The sequence below is a fragment of the Bombina bombina genome, chromosome 7 (genome assembly GCF_027579735.1).
Source record: "Bombina bombina isolate aBomBom1 chromosome 7, aBomBom1.pri, whole genome shotgun sequence".
NCBI classification, from domain to species: domain Eukaryota; kingdom Metazoa; phylum Chordata; class Amphibia; order Anura; family Bombinatoridae; genus Bombina; species Bombina bombina.
In genome coordinates, this window is record NC_069505.1 from 367,834,818 (window position 1) to 367,861,998 (window position 27,181).

The 27,181-nt window shown below is 38.9% G+C and overlaps 1 protein-coding gene across 1 annotated transcript in view; it reads right to left on the minus strand.

Moving 5' to 3' along the window:
• The window catches only part of DCAF1 (DDB1 and CUL4 associated factor 1), a 638,093-nt gene that overhangs the window by 133,654 nt on the left and 477,258 nt on the right, over window positions 1-27,181 (minus strand). The window contains exon 18 of the mRNA XM_053721062.1: window positions 10,105-10,338. Coding sequence (XP_053577037.1) covers window positions 10,105-10,338 — 234 coding nt within the window. The remainder of the gene's footprint in view (window positions 1-10,104; window positions 10,339-27,181) is intronic.

Sequence of the window (27,181 nt, forward strand, 5' to 3'; positions counted from 1 at the left end):
TGCAGTACATGAGCCAAGAGACTGGTTAACCTCATAATTACCTATTTTCTGTTATATCATTGTGCCCGGACTCTAGAAGTTCCTGGTAAAGTGCATAGAGAATGTTCTATATATATATATATATATATATATATATATATATATATATATATATATATATATATATATATATATATATATATATATATATATATATATATATATATACACAGCTATACTGCTACTTTAAAGTAAATTTACGCTAACAGACCAGCCCCTACCCTTCCCCCAATTAGGCCTCCCCACAAAAACTTTCAAATCCCAGAGGGAGAAGCTCCATCATAGTAACCTCCTCTATTTACTATGACCCCCCCTTCTTACTCAAAATACTGTTTTAAGTATTGTTGTTTATTGGATTTTATGTTATTAATGTATTATATGTTTAATTCATGTTTTTTACTCTTTCCAGCAGATTCTTGTACTGGAAGAGATTGCTGCTCCTTATACTATTCCTCCTCTCCCTCCCACCCTTTCCTTGGCAGAGACTAAATTGAAAGGCATCAACTACAGGCTTTAGACCTCAGGTATTGTGGCATGCAGCCAATAAGCACTGACATTGGGTTCACAGACTCCCGCTCCACTATATCTATAGCAACCTATAGACAGTCCAAACAACACTACACAACTGTGCTTATCCACAATATACATGGCAGTCCCTGATATACTATTAATTTCCCAAAATGTTAAAGGCCTAAATTCACCCACCAAGAGATCCATTGCCCTTAACTGGTTTCATAGACATAAAGGGGAGGTTCTCTTTTTGCAGGAGACACATTTCTGTAAACACGAGACACCAAAATGCTCCTCTAAACAATTTCCAGTTGGATATTTTAATTCGGCCCCTGCTAAGCGAAATGGAGTAGGCATACTATTTAAACACAATATCCCCTTCCAACTCACTCAGAAATGTGTAGACAATGAGGGACGATTTTTGATTCTCGTAGGCACACTCTACAACCGCCCAACCACACTGGCAACATATTATGCACCAAATACTGGCCAAGCCTGTTTTTTTAAAAAACTGCTCAGAACACTATTGGAGGTGACGCAGGGCACGCTGATTCTTGCAGGAGACAGTAATATGGCTATTGAACCACCGCTAGATTGTTCCACTCATAAAAGCTCAGTACCCAAAAGCTCCAGGGGTGTCATCTTAAGAGCCCTGCGAAATGCAACATTATTAGATACTTGGAGACTTCAACACCCTACACAAAGAACATATACTTTTTATTCAAATCCCCAAAAGTCATATTCCAGAATAGACCACATATTTATAGATCAGAGGAGCCTACACCTAGCGAAACACTCAGATATCCTGCCAACCCCATGGTCTGACCACTCGATGGTAACACTGTCCCTGGCTTTGCCGGACAAGCCCCTTGCTGATCTCCAATGGCGCCTAGACGAAACACTTCTACTGCAACCATTAATTAAAGATAAAATTACGCGCTCGCTCAAAGACTATTTCCTACATAATGCAAACCCAGATACATCCCCCACCTTAGTCTGGGAAGCCCACAAAGCGGTAATCAGGGGGGAATTTCTGAAACAGAAGTCTATATTGAGAAAAAATTATAATGAGATACTCTATGCCTCTATGCTACTACAACAGCTCCGAGATACAGAGACACTACATATGCAAACCCCAAATAATGAACAGTACATAACTCAATTAACTAAGACTAGACGCGACTTGAATGACTTGCTCAACAAGGAGATGCAGAGAAAAGCGATCTATCTAAACAAACTCTATTTTGTAGAAGGTAATAAGGCAGGCCCCTTGCTAGCTAGAGCCCTAAAAGATCGCACTAATAACCGATTTATCCTTAAATTGTCGCTGCCAACCACGCCAGGGGAATATAGCCATGACAGTAAAACAATCGCAAATATCTTTAGAGATTATTATCACACCCTATATAACATCCCTGCAACACCACACTCCTCAGACAGCGAGGCAATAGATGCCTACATACAAAGAGCCATTATTCAGAGTTTGCCTGACCATATTTCGGAACAAATGGATGATTGCAGCTATAAGTAGTACACCAATGCGTAAAAGCCCCGGCCCGGATGGCCTCTCGGCCTCCTACTATAAACAGTTCCAATCTATCTTGGCCCCTCACCTAACTAAACTCTTTAACTCCCTCGATAAAGATGGACTCCTCTCCCCTAACCTCCTAGAAGCACACATCTCGGTAATCCCTAAACCAGGAAAATCCCCCACAGAACCAAGCAACTATCGCCCGATATCCCTACTAAATGGGGATATAAAAATATATGCCAAGATCCTAGCAAACCGTATCAGTAAAATACTCCCAACCCTAGTGCATGTAGATCAAGCTGGCTTTGTTCCGCTCAGGGAGGCCAGGGACAATACAATTAGAGTTCTCCATTTAATGGAGTATGCAAAAACAAAACAGATCCCAGCAGTCCTGGCCTCCACTGATACGGAAAAGGCCTTTGACAGACTGAATTGGCCCTTTCTGCACAGTACACTACAACATTTTGGCTTCGGGGACCTAATGATCAAACAAATTTTCCACCTATACAATAGACCCTCAGCAAGAGTCCGTGCAAATGGGGTACTCTCACAAAGTTTTAATATTAGTAACGGGACTAGACAGGGATGCCCGCTATCGCCCATTCTTTTTGTCCTCACGATGGAGATTCTAGCCTGTCACATTAGGAAAAACCCAGATATACACGGTATTAGCATCGGCCCAGACTCCCACAAACTGGCCATGTTTGCAGACGATGTGTTAGTTACCCTAACTCTACCTGACATATCACTACCCAATCTGACCCAGGAATTTAACAACTTCAGTACATTTTCGCATTTCCACATAAATTATTCCAAGTCAGAACTCCTAAATATCTCCATGACTACTAACAACTTCACGAATTTCATACCAACATGCCCATTCAAAATTCACATCTAAAATATCTAGGCATAGTATTATCTTCTAACCCTGCATGATGGTTCACTCTGAATTACCGGCCGGTCCTGCACTCTATACAACATTCTCTGTCCTCCTGGAGGGAAAAACCTTTGTCATGGTGGGGCAGGATACAATCAATCAAAATGACAATACTCCCCAAAATTTTGTATATCTTACAGGCAATGCCGATCACCCTTCCTAAGACATTTATACAACAAATACAGAAAGCCGTGAATACCTTTGTGTGGGGAGGATCTCGCCCAAGAATAGCTCGGGGAACAATGTATAGATCCCTCCAAAATGGAGGACTAGGTCTACCAGAGATAAGCCTATACTATCACGCTTCTGTACTACAGAGAATTTTAGATTGGCATTGTAGAAAAGACTCTAAAGCATGGGTAATGATTGATTCTCAACTGCTCAAGTCCCCTAATCCAGGTCCCCTCTGCTGGCTCCCTAAAGCTAGGCGCACCCCTGCCTGCCAATCATCCGCACTTTATCGTCATATATTTAATACTTGGGACAACTTAATTAAAAATACACCAGCTCTGTCCACCCTACTTTCCCCGCTTACACCAATTTTCCCTAATATAGAATTGATGGGGGGTTACGAAACCAGGAAAAAAGATATACAAATTACTGAACTGCTGGACTCCGTGCCCGTGACGCTTCTGATTGCACAAGGCAAACTCAAAACTAGGGAGGAACTTACACCAATTTTATTTGGCTCCTTCGCCCCCTGGCTAAAATACGCTCAATTACGACATTTTATCCAGACAACTCCCAATAAAGAAGACCTTCTTAGATTGCCAACACCATTTGAGCAAACTTGCTTAGCAGGGAAAACTGCCAGAGGTACATTGTCATTAACTAAAGGTATGCTCCAAAATGCACAAACCTCCCTACTTCCCCCATATGTAGCTAAATGGCATAGAGAATTGGGTACAATAATGGACACTAAACAATGGATACAAATTTATCAGAACACACGCACCTCCTCTACCTCACCTAAAGTAATTGAACTCAATTATAAAGTCCTTATGCGCTGGTATTTGACACCAGCGAGATTAAACAACATTTACCCTGCCTCTTCCCCGTCATGTTGGAGAGGTTGCAACGAACGAGGCACCACAATACATATGTGGTGGTCGTGCCCCAAACTACACTCATACTGGAGGGGAATTGAGACCATATTGGGGAAACTAGCGGCAATAGACTTCTCTTTAAACCCAAGATTAATCCTGCTAAACGAGACACCCCCGCTCCAATGCAAAATTAGAAAAACACTAATACGTATAGGACTCAATTGCGCTAAAACACTGATTGCCCTGCATTGGAAGTCCCCCTCAATACCAACACAAGATAGCTGGTTACAAAGCACTGACAAAATGCTCTCATGTGAGGAATATGGCTACTTTAGAAGAGGCAAATCTGCATTCTATGCGGATGTCAGATTTTATTGGGATTCTATCACGCAAAAAGACCCCCACACCATAAGTACATTAACAGACTAGGTGGGACATGAATACATCATTGAACTTACTTCGCCTTAAAATATTTAAAATATTAAGGGTTGTAGACATTGTCATAACAGAGCTGCATATAATTCTCATTCGGAGACGTCTCTGCCAATTACCCTCCCTCCCTCCCGTCCACCTCCCTTCTCTCCTCTGTTGTGTTTGTTATTTCCTTTTCTCTTTTATATTACTCTATGGTTTAGCTGGGGAATATTTCAGGCTTGGAGATATGAGGTGTTGGTCTATTGTGGTAACTGCAAATCAACTATAATATGACAAGACGAAGACCAAAATCTACATAAAACGAACATGGACAATAAAGGACTATGCTAAGGTCTGCAGCTACAAAAAGCTATAATACCCAGAAACCTACAAGCTAGAAATAAGAAATTAATGGTTATTGAAGTGTTCTGTAGCCTATACAAGTAGACCTCCATGAAATTGTTTGATCAGATTACAGTCCTGTGATTTCCTCTGTTGAATTGTTTGTTTGATGTTAAAATTAATAAAAAATTATTCTTTAAAAAAAAGAAAAAAAAAAAAAAAAGAACCAGAGATGAAAAAATATAGACAGATTGATAATTCCAAGGAAGTGTCAATGCATACACTGCTTCCGCCTGAGGATCCCCGGACCTGAATAGGCCCCTGGGAAGTTCCTCGTTTAGATGAGATGCCATCAGATCTATTTCTGGAAGCCCTCACATCTGAAAAAATGGAAAAAACATATCTGGGTAAAGAGACCATTCTCCCGGATGTAAAGCTTGATTAACAGAGATAATCCGCTTCCCAATTGTCTTTACCTGGGAAAAAGACCACAGAAATTAGATAGGAGCTGGATTTAGCCCAAGCAAATATCCGAGATACTTCTGTCACAACCTAAGGACTGATAGTCCCAACCTGATGATTCACATATGCCACAGTTGTGAGATTGTCTGTTTGAAAAACAATAAACGTCTCTTTCTTCAAAAAGAAGCCAAAAACTGAAGAACTCTGAGAAATGCACGTTCCAAAATATCAAATGGTAATCTCGCCTCCTGAGATTTCCAAACCCCTTGTGCTGACAGAGATCCTCAGACAGCCTCCCAACCTAAAAGACTCGCATCTGTAGAGATCATTGTCCAGGTTGAAAGAACCGAAGAGACCCGTAGAACTAAATGATGGTGATCTTAACCACCGAATCAAAGATAGTTAAACATTAGGATTCAAAGATATAAAAAGTGATATCCTAGAATCCCTGCACCATTATTCAGCATAAAAAAAATGGAAAGGTTTCCTATGAAAATGAGCAAAGGGAATTGAATCCAATGCTGCAGCCATGAGACCTAAAACTTCCATGCATATATAGCAACTGAAGGAAATAATAGAGACTGAAGGTTCTGACAAACGGAACCCAATAAAATTGTCACTTGTCTGTTAGAGACAAAGACATTGACACAATCTATCTGGAAACCTAAAAAAGGTGACCCTTGTGTGAGGAATCAAGGAGCTTTTGATACAAAGATCCTCTAACCATGTCTTGAAGAAACAACAAAGTTGAATCGTATGAGTTTCCGCAGAACGAAAAGACTGAGCCAGTACCACGAGACCGTCCAAATAAGGAACACTGAGAACCTTGAAAAGATTCTTAGAGCTGTCGCTAGACCAGAAGGAAAAGCAACAAATTGGTAATGGTTGTCAAAAAAAGAGAATCTCAGAAAATAAAAATAATCTGAATGAAAACAGAAAATGAAGATATGCATCTATTGTATCGATTGTAAACAAATAATGCCATCACTGACCAAAAAGGCAGAATAGACCATATAAACACCATTCTAAAAGATGGTACACTTATATGACAATTCAAAAGGATTTTCTATCTTTGGAACAATGAATAGTCTTGAATAAAACCCCAAAACACAGTTACTAAAATGGAACTGGAATAAATACCCCAGAAAGGTCTGAGCAGCGCTTGAGCCCCAACAGTGACCAGCCACGCTTCACCAGTACCCAAACATATAGGTCTGAAACACACTTCAGGAAAGTGTTAGCCTTACTGGAATAGCTGGAATATGATAGAGAAAAAAAAGACTTCTCACAGACGGTTTTACTCTGAATCCTATTCTGTACCCAAAATCTAAGAAGTTTGGACCGAATAGAACCAAACAAATTTCAAAAAAGTCTTAACCTGCCCCTTACCAGCCAAGCTGGAATAAGAACCGCACCTACATGCAAATTTGGGGAGCTGACTTTGAACTTTTTAAAAGGCTTAATTGAATGAAGAAAAAAACTTCCAATTATAAACATGTTACTTGGGGAAGAATTTAGGATTCCGTTCCTTAGTAAGAACAAAAAATATAAGCTTAAAGTTTTAGTCTTCGAACTCAATCTTGAAGCCCAGAGTAACAGTTAAAGAATTGAATCCAATTATGAACCAAATAATTGATTATCTTGGAAAAAAAGAAATATGGATTTTAGAAATCAAATTAGCATTCCAAGATTGAAATCACAAAGTTCTTCTAGCTAAAATAGCTAAAGACATAGATTAAACCTCATTTGCGAAAATATTTAATAAAATGACGACACAAATGAAATTATTAGCATGTAAATCAAGTTAAAGGACCAGTCAACACACTGGACTTGCATAATCAACAAATGCAAGATAACAAGACAATGCAATAGCACTTAGTCTGAACCTCAAATGAGTAGTAGATTTTTGTCCCTTTAACAATGCTAAACAAATCATAATCCGATACTTGATCTTAAAGTATCCAACCAGAAAGATGAAGCAATTGCAACATCAGCCAAATAAATTACAGGTCTAAGAAAAGTACCTGAAAATAAATTTTCCTTAAATAAGATACAACCATCTGAAGGAAAAAAATAAATACTATTTGCTATAGGAATAATAGTATATTTAGCAGGAGTAGAGATAGCCCCATTAACTTGGGGAATCTTTCCTCAAAACTGAAAACTAACTGCCGGCAAAAAATACAATTTAAAAACCTTAAAGAAGGAATAAAAGAAAATTCTCAGCCTATTCCATTCCCTAGTATCAGGAACTGGAAAAAAAAAAGTCTGAAGAAACCACAGAAGATTAATAAGCAGAATTAAAATGTTAGCTAGTCTTTAAAATCAAAAGAACTAGTTACTTCAATATCCAAAATAATCAACAACTTTTGAACAAAGAACAAATGTACTCTATTAAAAAATAAAAAAGTAGATTTGTTAGTGTCAATATCTGATGAAGAAAAATTCTGAATGAGAAAAACCACCATCAGAGAAGGATAATTCAGTATGTTGTTGGTCATTTGAAACTTCATCAACTAAAAAAGAAGTTTGAAAAAGACCTAAAAATGTTATTAGAAGGCGGGATGTCAGACAAAGCCTTTAAAATAGAATCAGAAAAATATTCTTATAAATTTCTAAGTATATCTTGTACATAAGATGTAAAAGAATAGCATTATATAAAGCATAAATACTAATGGATTCTGCATGTAAAAGTTTATCATGATAACTTATTACAAACCATAGCTAAAGATAAACATTCATAACATTAAAATAAATGAACTTAGCTTTGGTAGGACTGATATCAGTCAACAGGAATCCCTCAGCATTTTCTGATACAGGAACAGTGTTTGAAATATCTTGCAATATGTAATAGAAAAAAACAACATATAAAGCAAAATTATCAAATTCCTTAAATGACAGTTTCAGGAATGGGAGAAAAATGCAAAACAAACAAGCCTCTAGCAACCAGAAGCAACAAAAAAATGAGACTTAAATAATGTGAAAAAAAGTGGCGCTAAGTATAACGCCCACATTTTTTGGCGCCAAGTATGACGCCCACATTTTTTGGCGCCAAGAAGACGCCCACATTTTTTGGCGCAAAACAAACGTCTAACACACATGCGTCAAAAAAATGACGCAACCACGAACAAACTTCCGGCGTCAACTATGGCGCCGGAAATGAAAAAAAATTTTGCGCCAAAAAAGTTCGCGCCAAAAATGACACAATAATCAAAGCATTTTCTGCCCCCGCGAGCCTAACAGCCCGCAAGGAAAAAAGTCAATTTTAATATTTTGAAGGTAATAAAAAAATATATATTAATTCATAAGCATTTTCCCAAAAAAATTAAGCTGACAGTCTGAAAGAAGGAATATTGAATATCCTGAATCATGGCAAATATAAGTTTAAAACATATATTTAGAACTTTACATATAAAGTGCCCAACCATAGCTTAGGGTAAGTAAGTCTTATTTTATTTATGACACTCTAAGACACTCATCTACATATAGTAGATAGCCAAACCAGTACTGAAACGAGAATCAGTAGAGGTAATGGTATATAAGAGTATATCGTCGATCTGAAAAGGGAGGTAGGAGAAGAAATCTCTACGACCGATAACAGAGAACCTATGAACTAGATCCCCTAGAGGAAGACCATTGTATTCAAATAGGCAATACTCTCTTCACATCCCTCTGACATTCACTACACTCTGAGAGGAAAACCGGGCTTCAGCCTGCTGCGAAGTGCATATCAACGTAGAATCTAGCACAAAACTTACTTCACCACCTCCATGGGAGGCAAAGTTTGTAAAACTGAATTGTGGGTGTGGTGAGGGGTGTATTTATAGGCATTTTAAGGTTTGGGAAACTTTGCCCCTCCTGGTAGGAATGTATATCCCATACGTCACTAGCTCATTGACTCTTGCTAATTACATTAAAGAAACTAACATTTTATCACCTCTTTCACTTTACCCTTCCTATTACTTAGTGTAGGCAAAGAGAATGACTGGGGGGTGGAGTCAAGGGAGGAGCTATATAGACAGCTCTGCTGTGATGCTCTTTGCCACTTCCTGTTAGCATGAGGATAATATCCCACAAGTAAAGGATGAATCCGTGGACTCGTCGTACCTTATAGAAGAAATGAGGTTCATAATATTTCTACACAGGTTAGTTCTTTTTGTTATCTTATAGAAGAAAGGTAAGTATTTTTTCACAACACGAGTGAAATGTCAATTTTGATGAATTAAAGTGCCCCTGTTTTTAATCAATTTTACATTCACTTTAAACTTTAGATCTCAGTCATTTGTCCAATCCTCCAATTGTAGTATATCACTTCTCATTTTGTCTACCCCCTTGGAACATCTACTCTATTACAAAATGTTGTATCATCTGCAAACAACTTTCCCCTGTAGCCCTTTACATATATATATCTGTCAAAACAGGCCCCAGAACTGACCTGAGGAACACCACTAATAACAGCCCCCACGGCTGAATGTACTTAGACACAGTTTTTTACCCTTAAGCCAGCATTCTTCCCAGTTCACAATTTTTGAATCTCGAACAAGGAGATACAGTTTGTGAATTAGTATTTTGTGTGGGACAGTGTCAAATGCTTTGCTGAAATCTAGATATGCTACATCAACTGTTCCACCTTGGTCTAATACTTTTGTTACATAATCAAATAAGTCAATTAAATTAGTCTGACATGATTTGTCTTTTCAGGTTTGTCTTTATGTAAGTCATAATTCTTTCTTTTAAGAGACTTACCAATAAAGTTCCCTACTGTCGAAGTTAAACTAACATGATCACAATACTTGCAATAAGGTTCTTAAGGGGCAGGATACAATCTCTGTATTCACAATCACTTCAAGGCTGTTGGGGTGAAAAACTCCACTGATGTTCATGTTAAACTTGTCAAACTTGTGAATAGCCTGAGCTGATCGCACGTCCCAGAGGACACCGTCGTTCAAAACTAGGTCATCTGTTGGGTTGAAGGTTGCACAGTTGCGCTTGTAGTTGTTGGCTAGATCAGAGTTGTACAAAGTCAGCAGCTTTTGCCCCGTCTGGATATCGTAAATCTGTAGAAGGGAGAAATGAAGAATCAGACACCATACATAAAAACAGGTTTCTGTAGCAGCTTAGAGCAAATCTCTCAGTCTGAAGCGGTAGTTAGTCACCATTTACAACAGCGTGTCAGGTCTTGTAGCTCCTGCAAGACCCAACACGGTAGAGGCTGATTAAAGGCAGTAATGAGTGTGTCTGCCAACAGTCTCAATAGAAGAGTTACAGCTCTGGCTGTAGCATGGTTAAGTGAAGAACAAGAAAAGCGTGGACTATTACACATAAGGTAAGGAAGGGTAAAGGGGAGCTGACTTTATTAAAAATTAAATCAGCAAAAAAAATTTCTTGCAGAAAATTAAAAGGTATTAAATAATTTGTTGCTGAGTTACTAGCTTTGTGTCTAATCTGTATACTACATAGCTATAAACCTCAAGCATATTTTTGTAAGAAGCCATGCTATTTAAGTTGATAAGCTTTGCCAAGAAGCCTGTTTTAATGTGACTTACATGATGCCTATCTTGGGACCATGATCAGTGACAGAAACATACACTCCATACATTAAGCTGATTCATAGGAAAGTAGGTGCACATTAGTTATAACGTATGAAAAAAGAAAAAAAGTGGCAAGGGGTCTCAAGGCCCTTAAAGGGACACTAAAGTCAAAATTAAATTCATTATTCAGACAGAGCATGCAGTTTTAAAAGAGAGTTTCCAATCGAATCCCATTATCAATTTTTCAGTCTTTTTATATGCACACTTTGAGGTACCAGCTCTTAGTGAGCATGTGCACAAGCTCACAGTGTATACGTATAAGAGTCTGTGATTGGCTAATGGCTGTCACATGATACCCAAGGCCGGCAAATATGGGGGGGAAGAATTTTGATAAAACATATCTTACTACATATTTAAAATTCAGAGTAAGTTTTATTGCATTGTTTTTATATTATACACTTGTTAATTATGCATTTCTACTGTATTTAATGGTTCTTCAAGATAGCTGGCAGTAGATTGCCATAGGCTTTTATGCTGCTCTGAGCCACCTCTTTTCAGAAAAGTGCCTCATTCAAAGGAAATTATTACATACTAAGGTAGCTATCAGCGGATGACCATGGCAACAGGGACCACCTGACAGAACCAGACATATTGAACATCAGGCTGGTGGGGAAATCCCTACGTTACTTCCCCCCGCCCCCTTGCCACAGTACAAAGAAACTTATGATCCCTTATTTGAAAAAAGCAATTCTCATCTTTCAAATGGATGGGCCTGTTTGTCAAAACAATGCCTTCATTACCCCCTCCTCATAAAAATGTATTAATTGAAAGAGTGAGGTCTCACCATGTGATAAGGCTTATAGATCCATGTTTTTCTAAATTACAAATTGTAGGAATCAAAATATATGGGACAACAGTGAGAATGTAAAAAACATAATTTATGCTTACCTGATAAATTTATTTCTCTTGTGATGTATCGCGTCCATGGATTCATCCTTACTTGTGGGATATTCTCCTTCCCTACAGGAAGTGGCAGAGAGAGCACCCACAGCAGAGCTGTCTATAAAGCTCCCCCTTAGCTCCACCCCCCAGTCATTCGACCGAAGGCTAGGAAGAAAAAGGAGAAACCATAGGGTGCAGTGGTGACTGAAAGTTTAAAAAATAAAAAAATATATGCCTGTCGTAATAAACAGGGCGGGCCGTGGACTCTATACATCACAAGAGAAATAAATTTATCAGGTAAGCATAAATTATGTTTTCTCTTGTAAGATGTATCGAGTCCACGGATTCATCCTTACTTGTGGGATGCCAATACCAAAGCTTTAGGACACGGATGAAAGGAGGGACAAGACAGGGACCTTAAACGGAAGGCACCACTGCTTGTAAAACCTCTCCCCCAAAAATAGCCTCAGAAGAAGCAAAAGTATAAAATTTGGAAAAAGTATGAAGCGAAGATCAAGTCGCCGCCTTACAAATCTGTTCAACAGAAGCCTCATTTTTAAAAGCTCATGTGGAAGCCACATCTCTAGTAGAATGAGCAGTAATTCTTTCAGGAGGCTGCTTTCCAGCAGTCTCATAGGCCAAACGGATGATGCTTTTCAGCCAAAAGGAAAGAGAGGTAGCCGTAGCCTTTTGGCCTCTCCGCTTACCAGAATAAACAAAAAACAATGAAGAAGATTGACGGAAATCTTTGGTTGCTTGTAAGTAGAACTTTAAAGCACGAACCACATCAAGATTATGCAACAGACGTTCCTTCTTTGATGAAGGATTAGGACACAGAGAAGGAACAACAATCTCTTGATTGATATTCTTATTAGAAACAACCTTAGGAAGAAAACAAGGTTTGGTATGCAAAACCACCTTATCTGCATGGAAAATAAGATAAGGGGAATCACACTGTAAAGCAGATAGCTCAGAAACTCTTCGAGCCGAAGAGATAGCAACTAAGAACAAAACTTTCCAAGATAGAAATTTAATATCTATGGAATGCATAGGTTCAAACGGAACCCCTTGAAGAACTCTAAGGACTAAGTTTAGGCTCCAAGGCGGAGCAGCAGGCTTAAATACAGGCTTAATTCTGACCAAAGCCTGAATAAAAGTTTGAACGTCTGGGACATCTGCCAGACGTTTGAGTCGTAGAATAGACAAAGCAGACATTTGTCCTTTTAGAGAACTAGCTGATAATCCCTTCTCCAAACCCTCTTGGAGAAAAGACAATATTCTAGGAATCCTAATCTTACTCCACGAGTAACCTTTGGATTCACACCAATAAAGATATTTGCGCCAAATCTTATGATAGATCTTCCTGGTGACAGGTTTTCTAGCCTGAATCAGGGTATCAATGACCGACTCAGAGAACCCACGCTTTGATAGAACTAGGCGTTCAATCTCCAAGCAGTCAGATGCAGAGAAACTAGATTTGGATGTGAGAACGGACCTTGGATTAGGAGGTCCCGCCTCATTGGCAGGGTCCACGGTGGAACCGAGGACATGCCCACTAGGTCTGCATAACAAGTCCTGCGTGGCCACGCAGGTGCTATCAGAATCACCGAAGCTCTCTCCTGCTTGATTCTGGCAACCAGACGTGGGATGAGAGGAAGCGGTGGAAATACGTAGGCCAGATTGAACGACCAAGGTACTGCTAGAGCATCTATCAGTACCGCCTTGGGATCCCGGGACCTGGGCCCGTAACGAGGAAGTTTGGCATTCTGACGCGACGCCATCAGATCCAATTCTGGTGTGCCCCATAGCTGAATCAGCTGAGCAAATACCTCCGGATGGAGTTCCCACTTCCCCGGATGAAAAGTCTGACGACTTAGAAAATCCGCCTCCCAGTTCTCTACTCCTGGAATGTGGATTGCTGAGAGATGGCAAGAGTGATCCTCTGCCCATCGGATTATTTTGGTTACCTCCATCATCGCTAGAGAACTCCTCGTTCCTCCTTGATGATTGATATAAGCTACAGTCGTGATGTTGTTCGACTGAAACCTGATGAATTTGGCTGCAGCAAGCTGAGGCCACGCCTGAAGCGCCTTGAATATCGCTCTCAGTTCTAGGATGTTTATCGGAAGAAGAGATTCCTCCCGAGACCATAAGCCCTGTGCTTTCAGGGAGTTCCAGACTGCACCCCAGCCTAGCAGGCTGGCATCTGTCGTTACAATGAGTCACTCTGGCCTGTGGAAGTACATTCCCTGAGACAGGTGGTCCTGAGACAACCACCAGAGAAGAGAATCTCTGGTCTCCTGGTCCAGATGCAGTTGAGGAGATAAATCTGCATAATCCCCATTCCACTGTTTGAGCATGCATAGTTGCAGTGGTCTGAGGTGTAGGCGGGCAAAAGGAACTATGTCCATTGCCGCTAGCATGAGTCCGATTACCTCCATACACTGAGCCACTGATGGCCGAGGAATGGAATGAAGAGTTCGGCAAGTGGTTAAGAGTCTTGATTTTTTTTTTTTTTTAGAGTAGAACCCTAGTCCCTGTTCCTCTTTTGGGACTGGGCGGATCACCCCCATGGTAAGCAGATCTTCTACACAGCGTAAGAACGCCTCTCTCTTTGTCTGGTTTACAGACAATCGAGAAATATGAAATCTCCCCCGTGGAAGGGAGTCTTTGAATTCCAGAAGATATCCCTGGGACACAATTTCTAAAGCCCTGGGATCGTGAACATCTCTTGCCCAAGCCTGAGCGAAGAGAGAGAGAGTCTGCCCCCTACTAGATCCGGTCCCGGATCGGGGGCTACCCCTTCATGCTGTCTTAGAGGCAGCTGCAGGCTTCTTGGCCTGTTTACCCTTGTTCCAAGCCTGGTTAGGTCTCCAGACTGACTTGGATTGGGCAAAATTCCCCTCTTGCTTTGCAGCAGAGGAAGCTGAAACGGAACCACTCTTGAAGATCCTAAAGGAACGAAAATTATTTTGTTTGATCTTCATCTTATTTGATCTATCCTGAGGAAGGGCATGACCTTTCCCTCCAGTGATGTCTGAAATAATCTCTTTCAGTTCAGGCCCGAATAGGGTCTTTCCTTTGAAAGGGATGTTCAAAAGTTTAGATTTAGATGACATCAGCAGACCAGGACTTAAGCCATAACGCCCTGCGTGCTAAAATGGCAAAACCTGAATTCTTTGCCGCTAATTTAGCCAGTTGAAAAGCGGCATCTGTAATAAAAGAATTAGCCAACTTAAGGGCCTTGATTCTGTCCATAATCTCCTCTAATGGAGTCTCCATCTGAAGAGCCTCTTCTAGAGCCTCAAACCAGAAAGCAGCTGCAGTAGTTACAGGAACAATGCACGCAATAGGTTGAAGAGAAAAACCCTGATGAACAAAGATTTTCTTTAGGAGACCCTCTAATTTTTTATCCATAGGATCTTTGAAAGCACAACTGTCTTCGATAGGTATAGTTGTATTCTTAGACAGAGTAGAAATAGCTCCCTCCACCTTAGGGACTGTCTGCCACGAGTCCCGCATGGTGTCAGATAATGATATGGGAAACATTTTCTTAAAAACAGGAGGGGGAGAGAACGGAATACCTGGTCTATCCCACTCCTTAGTAATAATATTCACAATCCTCTTAGGGACTGGAAAAACATCAGTGTAAACAGGAACCTCTAAGTATTTATCCATTTTACACAATTTCTCTGGAACCACTATAGGGTCACAATCATCTAGAGTCGCTAATACCTCCCTGAGCAATAAGCGGAGGTGTTCAAGCTTAAATTTAAAGGCTGTCATATCAGAATCTGTCTGAGGAAGCGTCTTTCCTGAATCAGAAATTTCTCCCTCAGATAACAAATCCCTCACCCCTACTTCAGAGCATTGTGAGAGCATATCAGATATGGCTACTAAAGTGTCAGATGGCTCAGCATTTTTTCTAAACCCAGAGCTGTCCCGCTTTCCTTGTAAACCAGGCAGTTTAGATAAAACCTCTGTGAGGGTTGTATTCATAACTGTGGCCATGTCTTGTAAAGTAAAAGAATTTGACGCACTAGAGGTACTTGGCGTCACTTGTGCGGGCGTTACTGGTTGTGAATATACAAAAAATGTGTGTGGCAAACAAATAGATGTTAACAAAAAACAGATATGCTCAACACAATGTGCTAAAAAACAATACTCTCCTTATTGAATGAAATGACCGCTGCCCTTCCTCAGTCTCTCCCCAAGGACTGTATAAGCAATAGACAAAACGAAATGGATGGCGCTGGTCTTGCAGAATAGTTAGTTTCTAATGATAGATAGAAATGGACTTGATGTGCAAGTTAAATCCGTTGTAATAATGTGCAATATACTCACTCCTTTAGTAATGTGAGTCCTGTTTCTATGGTATATCCCTCTACGGTATGTCCCTCTCCAAAGGAAACAACAGGGTGGTTTTCAACAGGGCTGGAAAAGGATTAAAACCCCATCAGCAGTAAGGTAATAACTTAAAGGGCCACTGTAAGTAAATATTTTCTATGCCTGTTACTAACTAACTACCCCAAATACGCTTTTTATCAATAGCATTTCATTAACATATCTCTACCGTATATCAGAAATCTTGTCTGCAAATTTAATTGTTTTCCAAACCCACTCCGTGGGTATCCTTTGCTCTGTACCAATCCGTTTACAATACCTAGGTTTCAAAATGGCGCTTTAAACACAAAGTTATTGGTTTAAGTATTTTGAACATGCAGTGCTGAAAATAGTGGGCAGGATAACGTGACATCATCGGCGAATAAAAGATATAACTTTTAGAACGTTGTGAAACTTCGTTTCGGAGAAAATATAGGTCAGTAGGTTTTAATTAATGTTTATTAACTTTAATATGTTAGTTGTTGAGCTTAAAAATTATAACAGAAAGTAATCCTTTAAGTTGAAAAAACAAGTAGTAACTTACTTATCCAAAATAGCAAGTCCGGCTCGTCACAGAAAAAGTGATTCAAATGTAAGAGATAAAAAAGGTTTATTTTAGCTCTACGCGTTTCAACGATCAAGCGTCTTTTTCAAGAGCAGTAAAAGGCAATAAAAACAAGTAACAGTTTGTATAATGCTGTGACAATGTAGCCGGATTTTTATACAGGTGTATCGATGTTCCAATTTCCTGTCAGTGACAGGAAATTGGACTCACATGAAACAAAAATTACAATTACAATTTCTAACTGGATGTTTAGGCCCAACCTTATTCTTAACATTGTTAAATCATTTATGTCGCTCTATTGAAATTTAAAATATAATATTTTGTATTCGGTTCGGCGTAAACATGTACATAAGAAAATGACCAATCATTGAATTCTTTCAAATTTTCGTCCAATGAAAAGGCAGAGTTGAGTTAAGTCCCCATTTGAGTATTCTTTTTGTTTAGGTTCCCTTTTAGGCCCGCCATAAAGTCACGTGATTCTTTTAGCCAATCCCATGATGTTGAAAAGTTCCCCATTGATCTATGATGTTGCGTGGGCTCGTTAGTCACGTGTTATTTCTGACCAATCTGAAAGAACGTCCTTTCTCGTGGCTTTAACCAAATGTGCCGATACGAGAATTTAGGCTTAACATTCTATAGATAGAAAAAAGAGAGAGAAGCGGCAGTATCCATTCTAATCACATATGAAGAAAAATAGTTACATTGTATCTGACGGTTTTACAGCAACTTTAAATGGCACACACATCTCAATAACATAAAAAGTTTGTGCAGTTATGTTTGCACTATAAGGACTTTTAAAGATGTTGAAAACAGCAATATCCATTCTGATCACATATAAAGAACTTTGAGAAGTTATGTTTGTAATATAGACTTTTAAAAAGTTAAAGAGAGCGGCAGTGTCCGTTCTGATCACATGTAAGGAAAAATAATGACCTTGTATCTAACGGTTTTACAGCAACTTTGATGGCATCAAAACATCTCAATAGCATAAAACAGTGACCATATTAAAAAGTTTTAGACTTTGTGAAGTTATGTGTGTGATTTAAAGATTTTTAAAGGTGTTAAATTTATTCAGTGCTATTTAGTTTAAATTTAGTGTGAGAGGAATTGTTATTTTCATAACTTATCTAAAATGTAGATTGTGAGTTATAGATTGTGAAAGTTATCTTACTTACTTTTATGGATATTTACATCCATAATTTAGTGTGAAAGAAATTGTTATTTTCATAACATTATCTAAAAAGTAGATTGTGAGTTATAGTTTGTGAAAATTATCTTACTTTTATGGATATTTACATCCATAATGTGCTTAAATTAAAATAAGAATTAAATAAAATGGTTAAATCAAACTTTAAAATAATATTAAAGTGTATGGACTCAATAACTAACTGATGAACTATTGATAGTTGTAAAAAGTTACTTCATATATTTAAATATATTTAAACCATATATTTAAAGGTTCTCAAATCCCTAATAAAACTAATTTAGATAAAAGCTGCTATTCGAATGTCTTTATTTAACCCCCAATGGTTATAAGTTCTAAGTGTGTGAATCCACCATAATTCTCTCTTATTTAACTCATCTTCTAAATGTCCTCCTCTCCAGTGGGTGGTTACCTTCTCTATTCCTATCCATGAAAAATTCTTGAAATCGAATTTGGGACAAGTATTGCAGTGTAAAGGGACACCATGATCCTCATGTTTCTTCTCTATTTTATTAAGGTGTTCTAAAATACGGGTCTTAAGGAATCTGGTAGTTGGTCCTAAATATTGGATCTGACAGTTACATTGCAATAAATATATAACATTTTGAGTTTTGCATGTAATGAAATGTTTAATTATATAGGTTTTACCTGTTACAAAGGAAGTAAAAGATTTATGGGTTCTTTTTGTATAATTACAACCTTTACATTTTCCACATGTATAGAAACCTTGTAAGTTAGATATACTTAGAGGTGGTTTGGGGGCCATGCCTTTAATTAAAGAAGGGGCTAATTTTTGTTTAAAGTTGCTGCCTCTTCTATATCTGATTTGAGGTTTAATCGGTATAGTTTTACTTAAGAATTCATCATTGTGTAAAATATGCCAATGTTTTTTGATGATATTATTAATTTGATGGTGCCCTGAATTAAATGTTGTAATGAATCTGGGGAAAGAGGATTGTTTATTTGTAGTGATTTTATGTTTTGCCAAAATTAAATTACGATCCTGATTTTTGACTAGTTGTCTATCTGCTTCAAGGTTACTTGAAGAGTAATCTTTTTCCAAGAATCTCTTCTTAAGTAGTAATGATTGTTCCTCGTAATCTTCTATTCTATCACAATTTCTCCTAATACGTTGGAATTGTCCTCTAGGGATAGCTTTTAACCATGATGGATGATGTTGACTGTCATGTTGAATGTACGTATTTGCATCACATTCCTTGAAGTGTGTTTTTGTATGTATATGTCCATCAATGGTTGTGATAGACAAATCTAAAAAGATTGCTTTGGTGTTATGTATTTCTGGGGTCAATATGATGTTCATGTCATTTTTATTTAAATCATTAACAAATTGTTGGCAGTTTTCTATTTTTCCCCTCCAGATACAGAGGACATCGTCGATGTACCTCCGCCATGTCACCAGTCTCGCCCCAGCTACGTCATTGGACCATACGTGGAGATGTTCAAAGTGGTCCATGTGACATGGCGGAGGTACATCGACGATGTCCTCTGTATCTGGAGGGGAAACATAGAAAACTGCCAACAATGTGTTAATGATTTAAATAAAAATGACATGAACATCATATTGACCCCAGAAATACATAACACCAAAGCAATCTTTTTAGATTTGTCTATCACAACCATTGATGGACATATACATACAAAAACACACTTCAAGGAATGTGATGCAAATACGTACATTCAACATGACAGTCAACATCATCCATCATGGTTAAAAGCTATCCCTAGAGGACAATTCCAACATATTAGGAGAAATTGTGATAGAATAGAAGATTACGAGGAACAATCATTACTACTTAAGAAGAGATTCTTGGAAAAAGGTTACTCTTCAAGTAACCTTGAAGCAGATAGACAACTAGTCAAAAATCAGGATCGTAATTTAATTTTGGCAAAACATAAAATCACTACAAATAAACAATCCTCTTTCCCCTGATTCATTACAACATTTAATTCAGGGCACCATCAAATTAATAATATCATCAAAAAACATTGGCATATTTTACACAATGATGAATTCTTAAGTAAAACTATACCGATTAAACCTCAAATCACATATAGAAGAGGCAGCAACTTTAAACAAAAATTAGCCCCTTCTTTAATTAAAGGCATGGCCCCCAAACCACCTCTAAGTATATCTAACTTACAAGGTTTCTATACATGTGGAAAATGTAAAGGTTGTAATTATACAAAAAGAACCCATAAATCTTTTACTTCCTTTGTAACAGGTAAAACCTATATAATTAAACATTTCATTACATGCAAAACTCAAAATGTTATATATTTATTGCAATGTAACTGTCAGATCCAATATTTAGGACCAACTACCAGATTCCTTAAGACCCGTATTTTAGAACACCTTAATAAAATAGAGAAGAAACATGAGGATCATGGTGTCCCTTTACACTGCAATACTTGTCCCAAATTCGATTTCAAGAATTTTTCATGGATAGGAATAGAGAAGGTAACCACCCACTGGAGAGGAGGACATTTAGAAGATAAGTTAAATAAGAGAGAATTATGGTGGATTCACACACTTAGAACTTATAACCATTGGGGGTTAAATAAAGACATTCGAATAGCAGCTTTTATCTAAATTAGTTTTATTAGGGATTTGAGAACCTTTAAATATATGGTTTAAATATATTTAAATATATGAAGTAACTTTTTACAACTATCAATAGTTCATCAGTTAGTTATTGAGTCCATACACTTTAATATTATTTTAAAGTTTGATTTAACCATTTTATTTAATTCTTATTTTAATTTAAGCACATTATGGATGTAAATATCCATAAAAGTAAGATAATTTTCACAAACTATAACTCACAATCTACTTTTTAGATAATGTTATGAAAATAACAATTTCTTTCACACTAAATTATGGATGTAAATATCCATAAAAGTAAGTAAGATAACTTTCACAATCTATAACTCACAATCTACATTTTAGATAAGTTATGAAAATAACAATTCCTCTCACACTAAATTTAAACTAAATAGCACTGAATAAATTTAACACCTTTAAAAATCTTTAAATCACACACATAACTTCACAAAGTCTAAAACGTTTTAATATGGTCACTGTTTTATGCTATTGAGATGTTTTGATGCCATCAAAGTTGCTGTAAAACCGTTAGATACAAGGTCATTATTTTTCCTTACATGTGATCAGAACGGACACTGCCGCTCTCTTTAACTTTTTAAAAGTCTTTATATTACAAACATAACTTCTCAAAGTTCTTTATATGTGATCAGAATGGATATTGCTGTTTTCAACATCTTTAAAAGTCCTTATAGTGCAAACATAACTGCACAAACTTTTTATGTTATTGAGATGTGTGTGCCATTTAAAGTTGCTGTAAAACCGTCAGATACAATGTAACTATTTTTCTTCATATGTGATTAGAATGGATACTGCCGCTTCTCTCTCTTTTTTCTATCTATAGAATGTTAAGCCTAAATTCTCGTATCGGCACATTTGGTTAAAGCCACGAGAAAGGACGTTCTTTCAGATTGGTCAGAAATAACACGTGACTAACGAGCCCACGCAACATCATAGATCAATGGGGAACTTTTCAACATCATGGGATTGGCTAAAAGAATCACGTGACTTTATGGCGGACCTAAAAGGGAACCTAAACAAAAAGAATACTCGAATGGGGACTTAACTCAACTCTGTCTTTTCATTGGACGAAAATTTGAAAGAATTCAATGATTGGTCATTTTCTTATGTACATGTTTACGCCGAACCGAATACAAAATATTATATTTTAAATTTCAATAGAGCGACATAAAATGATTTAACAATGTTAAGAATAAGGTTGGGCCTAAACATCCAGTTAGAAATTGTAATTGTAATTTTTGTTTCATGTGAGTCCAATTTCCTGTCACTGACAGGAAATTGGAACATCGATACACCTGTATAAAAATCCGGCTACATTGTCACAGCATTATACAAACTGTTACTTGTTTTTATTGCCTTTTACTGCTCTTGAAAAAGACGCTTGAGCGTTGAAACGCGTAGAGCTAAAATAAACCTTTTTTATCTCTTACATTTGAATCACTTTTTCTGTGACGAGCCGGACTTGCTATTTTGGATAAGTAAGTTACTACTTGTTTTTTCAACTTAAGTTATTACCTTACTGCTGATGGGGTTTTAATCCTTTTCCAGCCCTGTTGAAAACCACCCTGTTGTTTCCTTTGGAGAGGGACATACCGTAGAGGGATATACCATAGAAGCAGGACTCACATTACTAAAGGAGTGAGTATATTGCACATTATTACACCGGATTTAGCTTGCACATCAAGTCCATTTCTATCTATCATTAGAAACTAACTATTCTGCAAGACCAGCGCCATCCATTTCGTTTTGTCGGTTACTGGTTGTGACACTTGGGGAGAGCTAGATGGCGAACCCTCATTTACTTCTGACAGAGAAACAACTATTGCTCTATTTTTAAGTGCTAATATATGTTCTTTATAGTTTATAGACATAGCGGTACAATTGGGACACATTTTAAGAGGGGGTTCCACAATGGCTTCCAAACATATTAAACAAGGATTTTCCTTGGTGTCAGACATGTTAAACAGGCTAGTAATGTAACAAGCAAGCTTGGAAAACACTGTAATCAAAGTAAAAAACACTTAGAAATAAAACGGTACTGTGCCTTTAAGAGAAAAAAAGCTGCACCAGTTCTGCAAAAGTGTAAAAAAGCAGTAAACTTAACGAAATTTTTACAGTAGCATTATAAAGGCTTAGTAACTTTGCACAGCTATGCAAATAAACAATTAACCCCTTAATGGAAAAAAAGGATTGAAAAAACGTTAAACCCAGTAAAAAAGACTTTCAGCACCTTGCCACAGCTCTGCTGTGGCTCCTACCTGCCCTTCAGAACGATTTGTGGGGGAAAAAACCTCTTTAACAACCCTCAAACACAGCAGAAACGACAGGAGAAGCAGTGATATGTCTCAGAGGAAAGGAAACTGCGCAACTGAGGCGCGAAAATAGGCCCCTCCCACCTCACTCAATGTTTTGAGGCCTATCAGAGAAACACCAGAGTGTCTCTTAATTAACCATGTGAGTTACAAAACTCAAAAACAAGCCACAATGACTCCCTTCAAAAAACGTTATAAATGCATCAAAAAACAAAAAGTTTTTTCCTAACAGTGTCACCAGTAACTAATGAGCCCTTCAAGCAAGCTGAAATTCCTATTAAAGTATCTGAATACAGCTTACCCTTCCCTCATGGGGATATTGCCAGCCTTTTCTAGATTTAACACAGTCTGTCTAGAAAAATATAGACTGAACATACCTCATATGCAGCTTAGCCTGCAAACTGTTCTCCCAACTGAAGTTTTCCAATACTCTTCAGGCCTTGTGAGAACAGCAGTGGATCTTAGTTACAAAGTGCTAAGATCATCATCCTCCTTGCAGAAATCTTCATCCCTTTTCTGCCAGAGAGTAAATAGTACAAACCGGTACCATTTAAAATAATAAACTTTTGCTTGAGAAGTAAAAAAAACTAACATTTTAGTCACCACATAGCTCTTTGTCCTTCCTAGCAGTTAAGCAGGCAGAGAGAATGACTGGGGGGTGGAGCTAAGGGGGGAGCTATATAGACAGCTCTGCTGTGGGTGCTCTCTCTGCCACTTCCTGTAGGGAAGGAGAATATCCAACAAGTAAGGATGAATCCGTGGACTCGATACATCTTACAAGAGAAATAACAGATTATATTCTGGAAAAAGGAAATTTATGCTTACCTGATAAATTTATTTCTTTTATGACGAGTCCACGGATTTCATCCTTACTTTTTGGGATTACGCCTCCTGGTCAGCAGGAAGTGGCAAAGAGCACCACAGCAGAGCTGTATATGTAGCTCCTTCCTTCCCTCCCACTCCAGTCATTCGACCGAAGTTAGGAAGAGAAAGGAAAAGCCAAAGGTGCAGAGGTGACTGAAGTTTAACAAAAATAAGTACATACCTGTCTTAGAAATGACAGGGTGGGCTGTGGACTTGTCATATCGTAAAAGAAATAAATTTACCAGGTAAGCATAAATTTCCGTTTCTGTTACAAGATATGACGAGTCCACGGATTTCATCCTTACTTATGGGATACAATACCAAAGCTATAGGACACGGATGAAAGGGAGGGACAAGACAGGAACCTAAACGGAAGGCACCACTGCTTGAAGAACCTTTCTCCCAAAAACAGCCTCAGATGAAGCAAAAGTATCAAATTTGGAAAACTTGGAAAAAGTGTGAAGAGAAGACCAAGTTGCAGCCTTGCAAATCTGTTCAACAGAAGCATCGTTTTTAAATGCCTATGAAGAAGCCACAGCCCTAGTGGAAACAAGCCGTAATTCTTTCAGGAGGCTGCTGTCCAGCAGTCTCATATGCCCGACGGATGATACTCTTCAGCCAAAAAGAAAGAGAGGTAGCCGTAGCTTTGTGGCCCCTACGCTTTCCAGAAAATAACAATAAATAAAGAGGATGATTGACGAAATTCTTTAGTCGCCTGTAAGTAAAACTTCAGGGCACGGACCACGTCCAAGTTATGCAACAAACGCTCCTTCTTAGGAGGATTAGGACACAATGAAGGAACAACAATTTCCTGATTAATATTCTTATTAGAAACAAACTTAGGAAGAAAGCCAGGTTTAGTACGTAAAACCACCTTATCAGAATGGAAAATAAGATAATGAGAGTCACATTGTAACGCTGAAAGCTCAGAAACTCTATGAGCAAAAGAAATAGCAACCAAAAATAAAACCTTCGAAGATAACAACTTAATATCTATAGAATGCATAGGTTCAAACGGAACCCCTTGAAGAACATTAAGAACTAAATTCAAACTCCAGGGTGGAGCAATTGGTCTAAACACAGGTTTGATTCTAGTCAGAGCCTGACAAAAAGACTGAACGTCTGGAACATCTGCCAAACGCTTGTGTAGTAAAATCGACAAAGCAGAAATTTGTCCCTTTAAGGAACTTGCTGACAACCCTTTCTCCAATCCTTCTTGGAGAAAAGATAAAATCCTGGGAATCCTAACTCAACTCCATGAGTAGCCCTTGGATTGGGACCAATAAAGATATTTACGCCATATTTTATGGTAGATCTTTCTAGTGACAGGCTTACGTGCCTGAATCAGAGTATCAATGACCGAATCAGAGAACCCCCGCTTAGATAAAATCAAGCGTTCAATCTCCAAGCAGTCAGCTGCAGAGAAATTAAATTTGGATGATGGAAGGGTCTCTGAATGAGAAGGTCCTGCCTCAATGGAAGCTTCCACGGCGGCAGAGAGGACATGTCCACCAGATCGGCATACCAAGTCCTGCGAGGCCATGCAGGCGCAATAAGAATTACCGAAGCCCTCTCCTGTTTGACCCGTGCAATCACCCGGGGAAGAAGAGCAAACGGTGGAAACACATAAGCTAGGTTGAATGACCAAGGCATCTATCAGTTCGGCCTGAGGATCCCTTGACCTGGATCCGTATCTTGGGAGCTTGGCATTCTGACGAGACGCCATCAGATCCAAGTCCGGTCTGCCCCATCTGAGAATCAGGGTGGCAAAGACCTTCGGATGGAGGTCCCACTCCCCCGGATGAAACGTCTGTCTGCTTAAAAAGTCTGCTTCTCAGTTGTCCACTCCTGGGATGTAGATTGCTGACAGATAACAAGAGTGAGCTTCCGCCCACCAAATTATTTTGGATACTTCTGTCATCGCTAAGCAACTCCTCGTTCCTCCCTGATGATTGATGTAAGCTACAGTCGTGATGTTGTCCGACTGAAATCGGATGAATTTGGCCGAAGCCAACTGAAGCCAAGCCTGAAGCGCATTGAATATTGCTCACAATTCCAGAAATTGATTGGAAGTAGAGACTCCGACCGAGTCCACACCCCCTGAGCCTTCAGGGAATTCCAGACCACACCCCAGCCTAGTAGACTGGCGTCCGTTGTCACTATCACCCAAGAGGGTCTGCGGAAGTACGTCCCTTGGGACAGATGATCCGGTGACAACCACCAAAGAAGAGAGTCTCTTGTCTCCTGATCCAGACTTATCTGAGGAGACAAATTTGCTTAATCTCCATTCCACTGCCCGAGCATGCACAGTTGTAGCTGTCTGAGATGAAATCGAGCAAACGGAATGATGTCCATTGCCACCACCATCAATCCAATCACCTCCATGCACTGAGCCACTGATGGTCGAGGATTGGACTGAAGGGCTCGGCATGTATTCAGAATCTTTGACTTTCTTTGACTTTGACCTCTGTCAAGAAAATTTTCATGGATATAGAATCTATTAGAGTTCCCAAGAAGGAAACCCTTGTCTGTGGAATCAGTGAACTCTTTTCTAGATTCACCTTCCACCCGTGAGTCCTCAGAAAGGATAGAACCATGTCTGTATGAGATTTTGTCAGACGGTAAGACGACGCCTGGATCAGAATATCGTCCAGATAAGGCACCACTGCAATGCCCCGTGGCCTGAGAACCGCCAGAAGGGACCCTAGAACCTTTGTGAAGATCCTGGGTGCTGTGGCCAACCCGAAGGGAAGAGCCACAAACTGAAAATGTTTGTCCAGGAAGGCAAACCTTAGGAACTGGTGATGATCCTTGTGGATAGGAATATAAAGATATGCATCCTTCAAGTCCACGGTAGTCATATATTGACCCTCCTGGATCAATGGCAGAATTGTTCGAATAGTCTCCATCTTCAAGGATGGGACTCTGAGAAACTTGTTTAGACTTTTTAGATCTAAAATAGGACGAAACGTGCCCTCTTTTTTGGGAACCACGAAAAGATTTAAGTAAAACCCCTGCTCCAGTATTGGAACGGGACAAATTACTCCCATAGTAGAGAGGTCTTTTACACAATGTAAGAACGCCTCTCTTTTTATCTGGTCAATCGTGAAAGAAGAAACCTCCCCCTTGGGAGAGAATTTTTGAATTCCAGTTGATACCCTTGGGACACGATTTCCAGTGTCCAGGGGTCCTGAACATCTCTTATCCAAGCCTGGGCAAAGAGAGAAAGTATGACCCCTACTAGATCCAGTCCAGGATCGGGGGCCACCCCTTCATGCTGCTTGGTAGCAGCAGCGGGCTTCTTGGGTTGTTTACCCTTGTTCCAAGCCTGGTTGGGTCTCCAGACGGACTTGGCCTGAGCAAAATTCCCTTCCTGTTTAGCGGAAGAAGAGGGGACTCCTTTGAAGTACCGACAGGAACAAAAATTATTTTGTTTACCCCTCAGTTTAGCTGTTCTA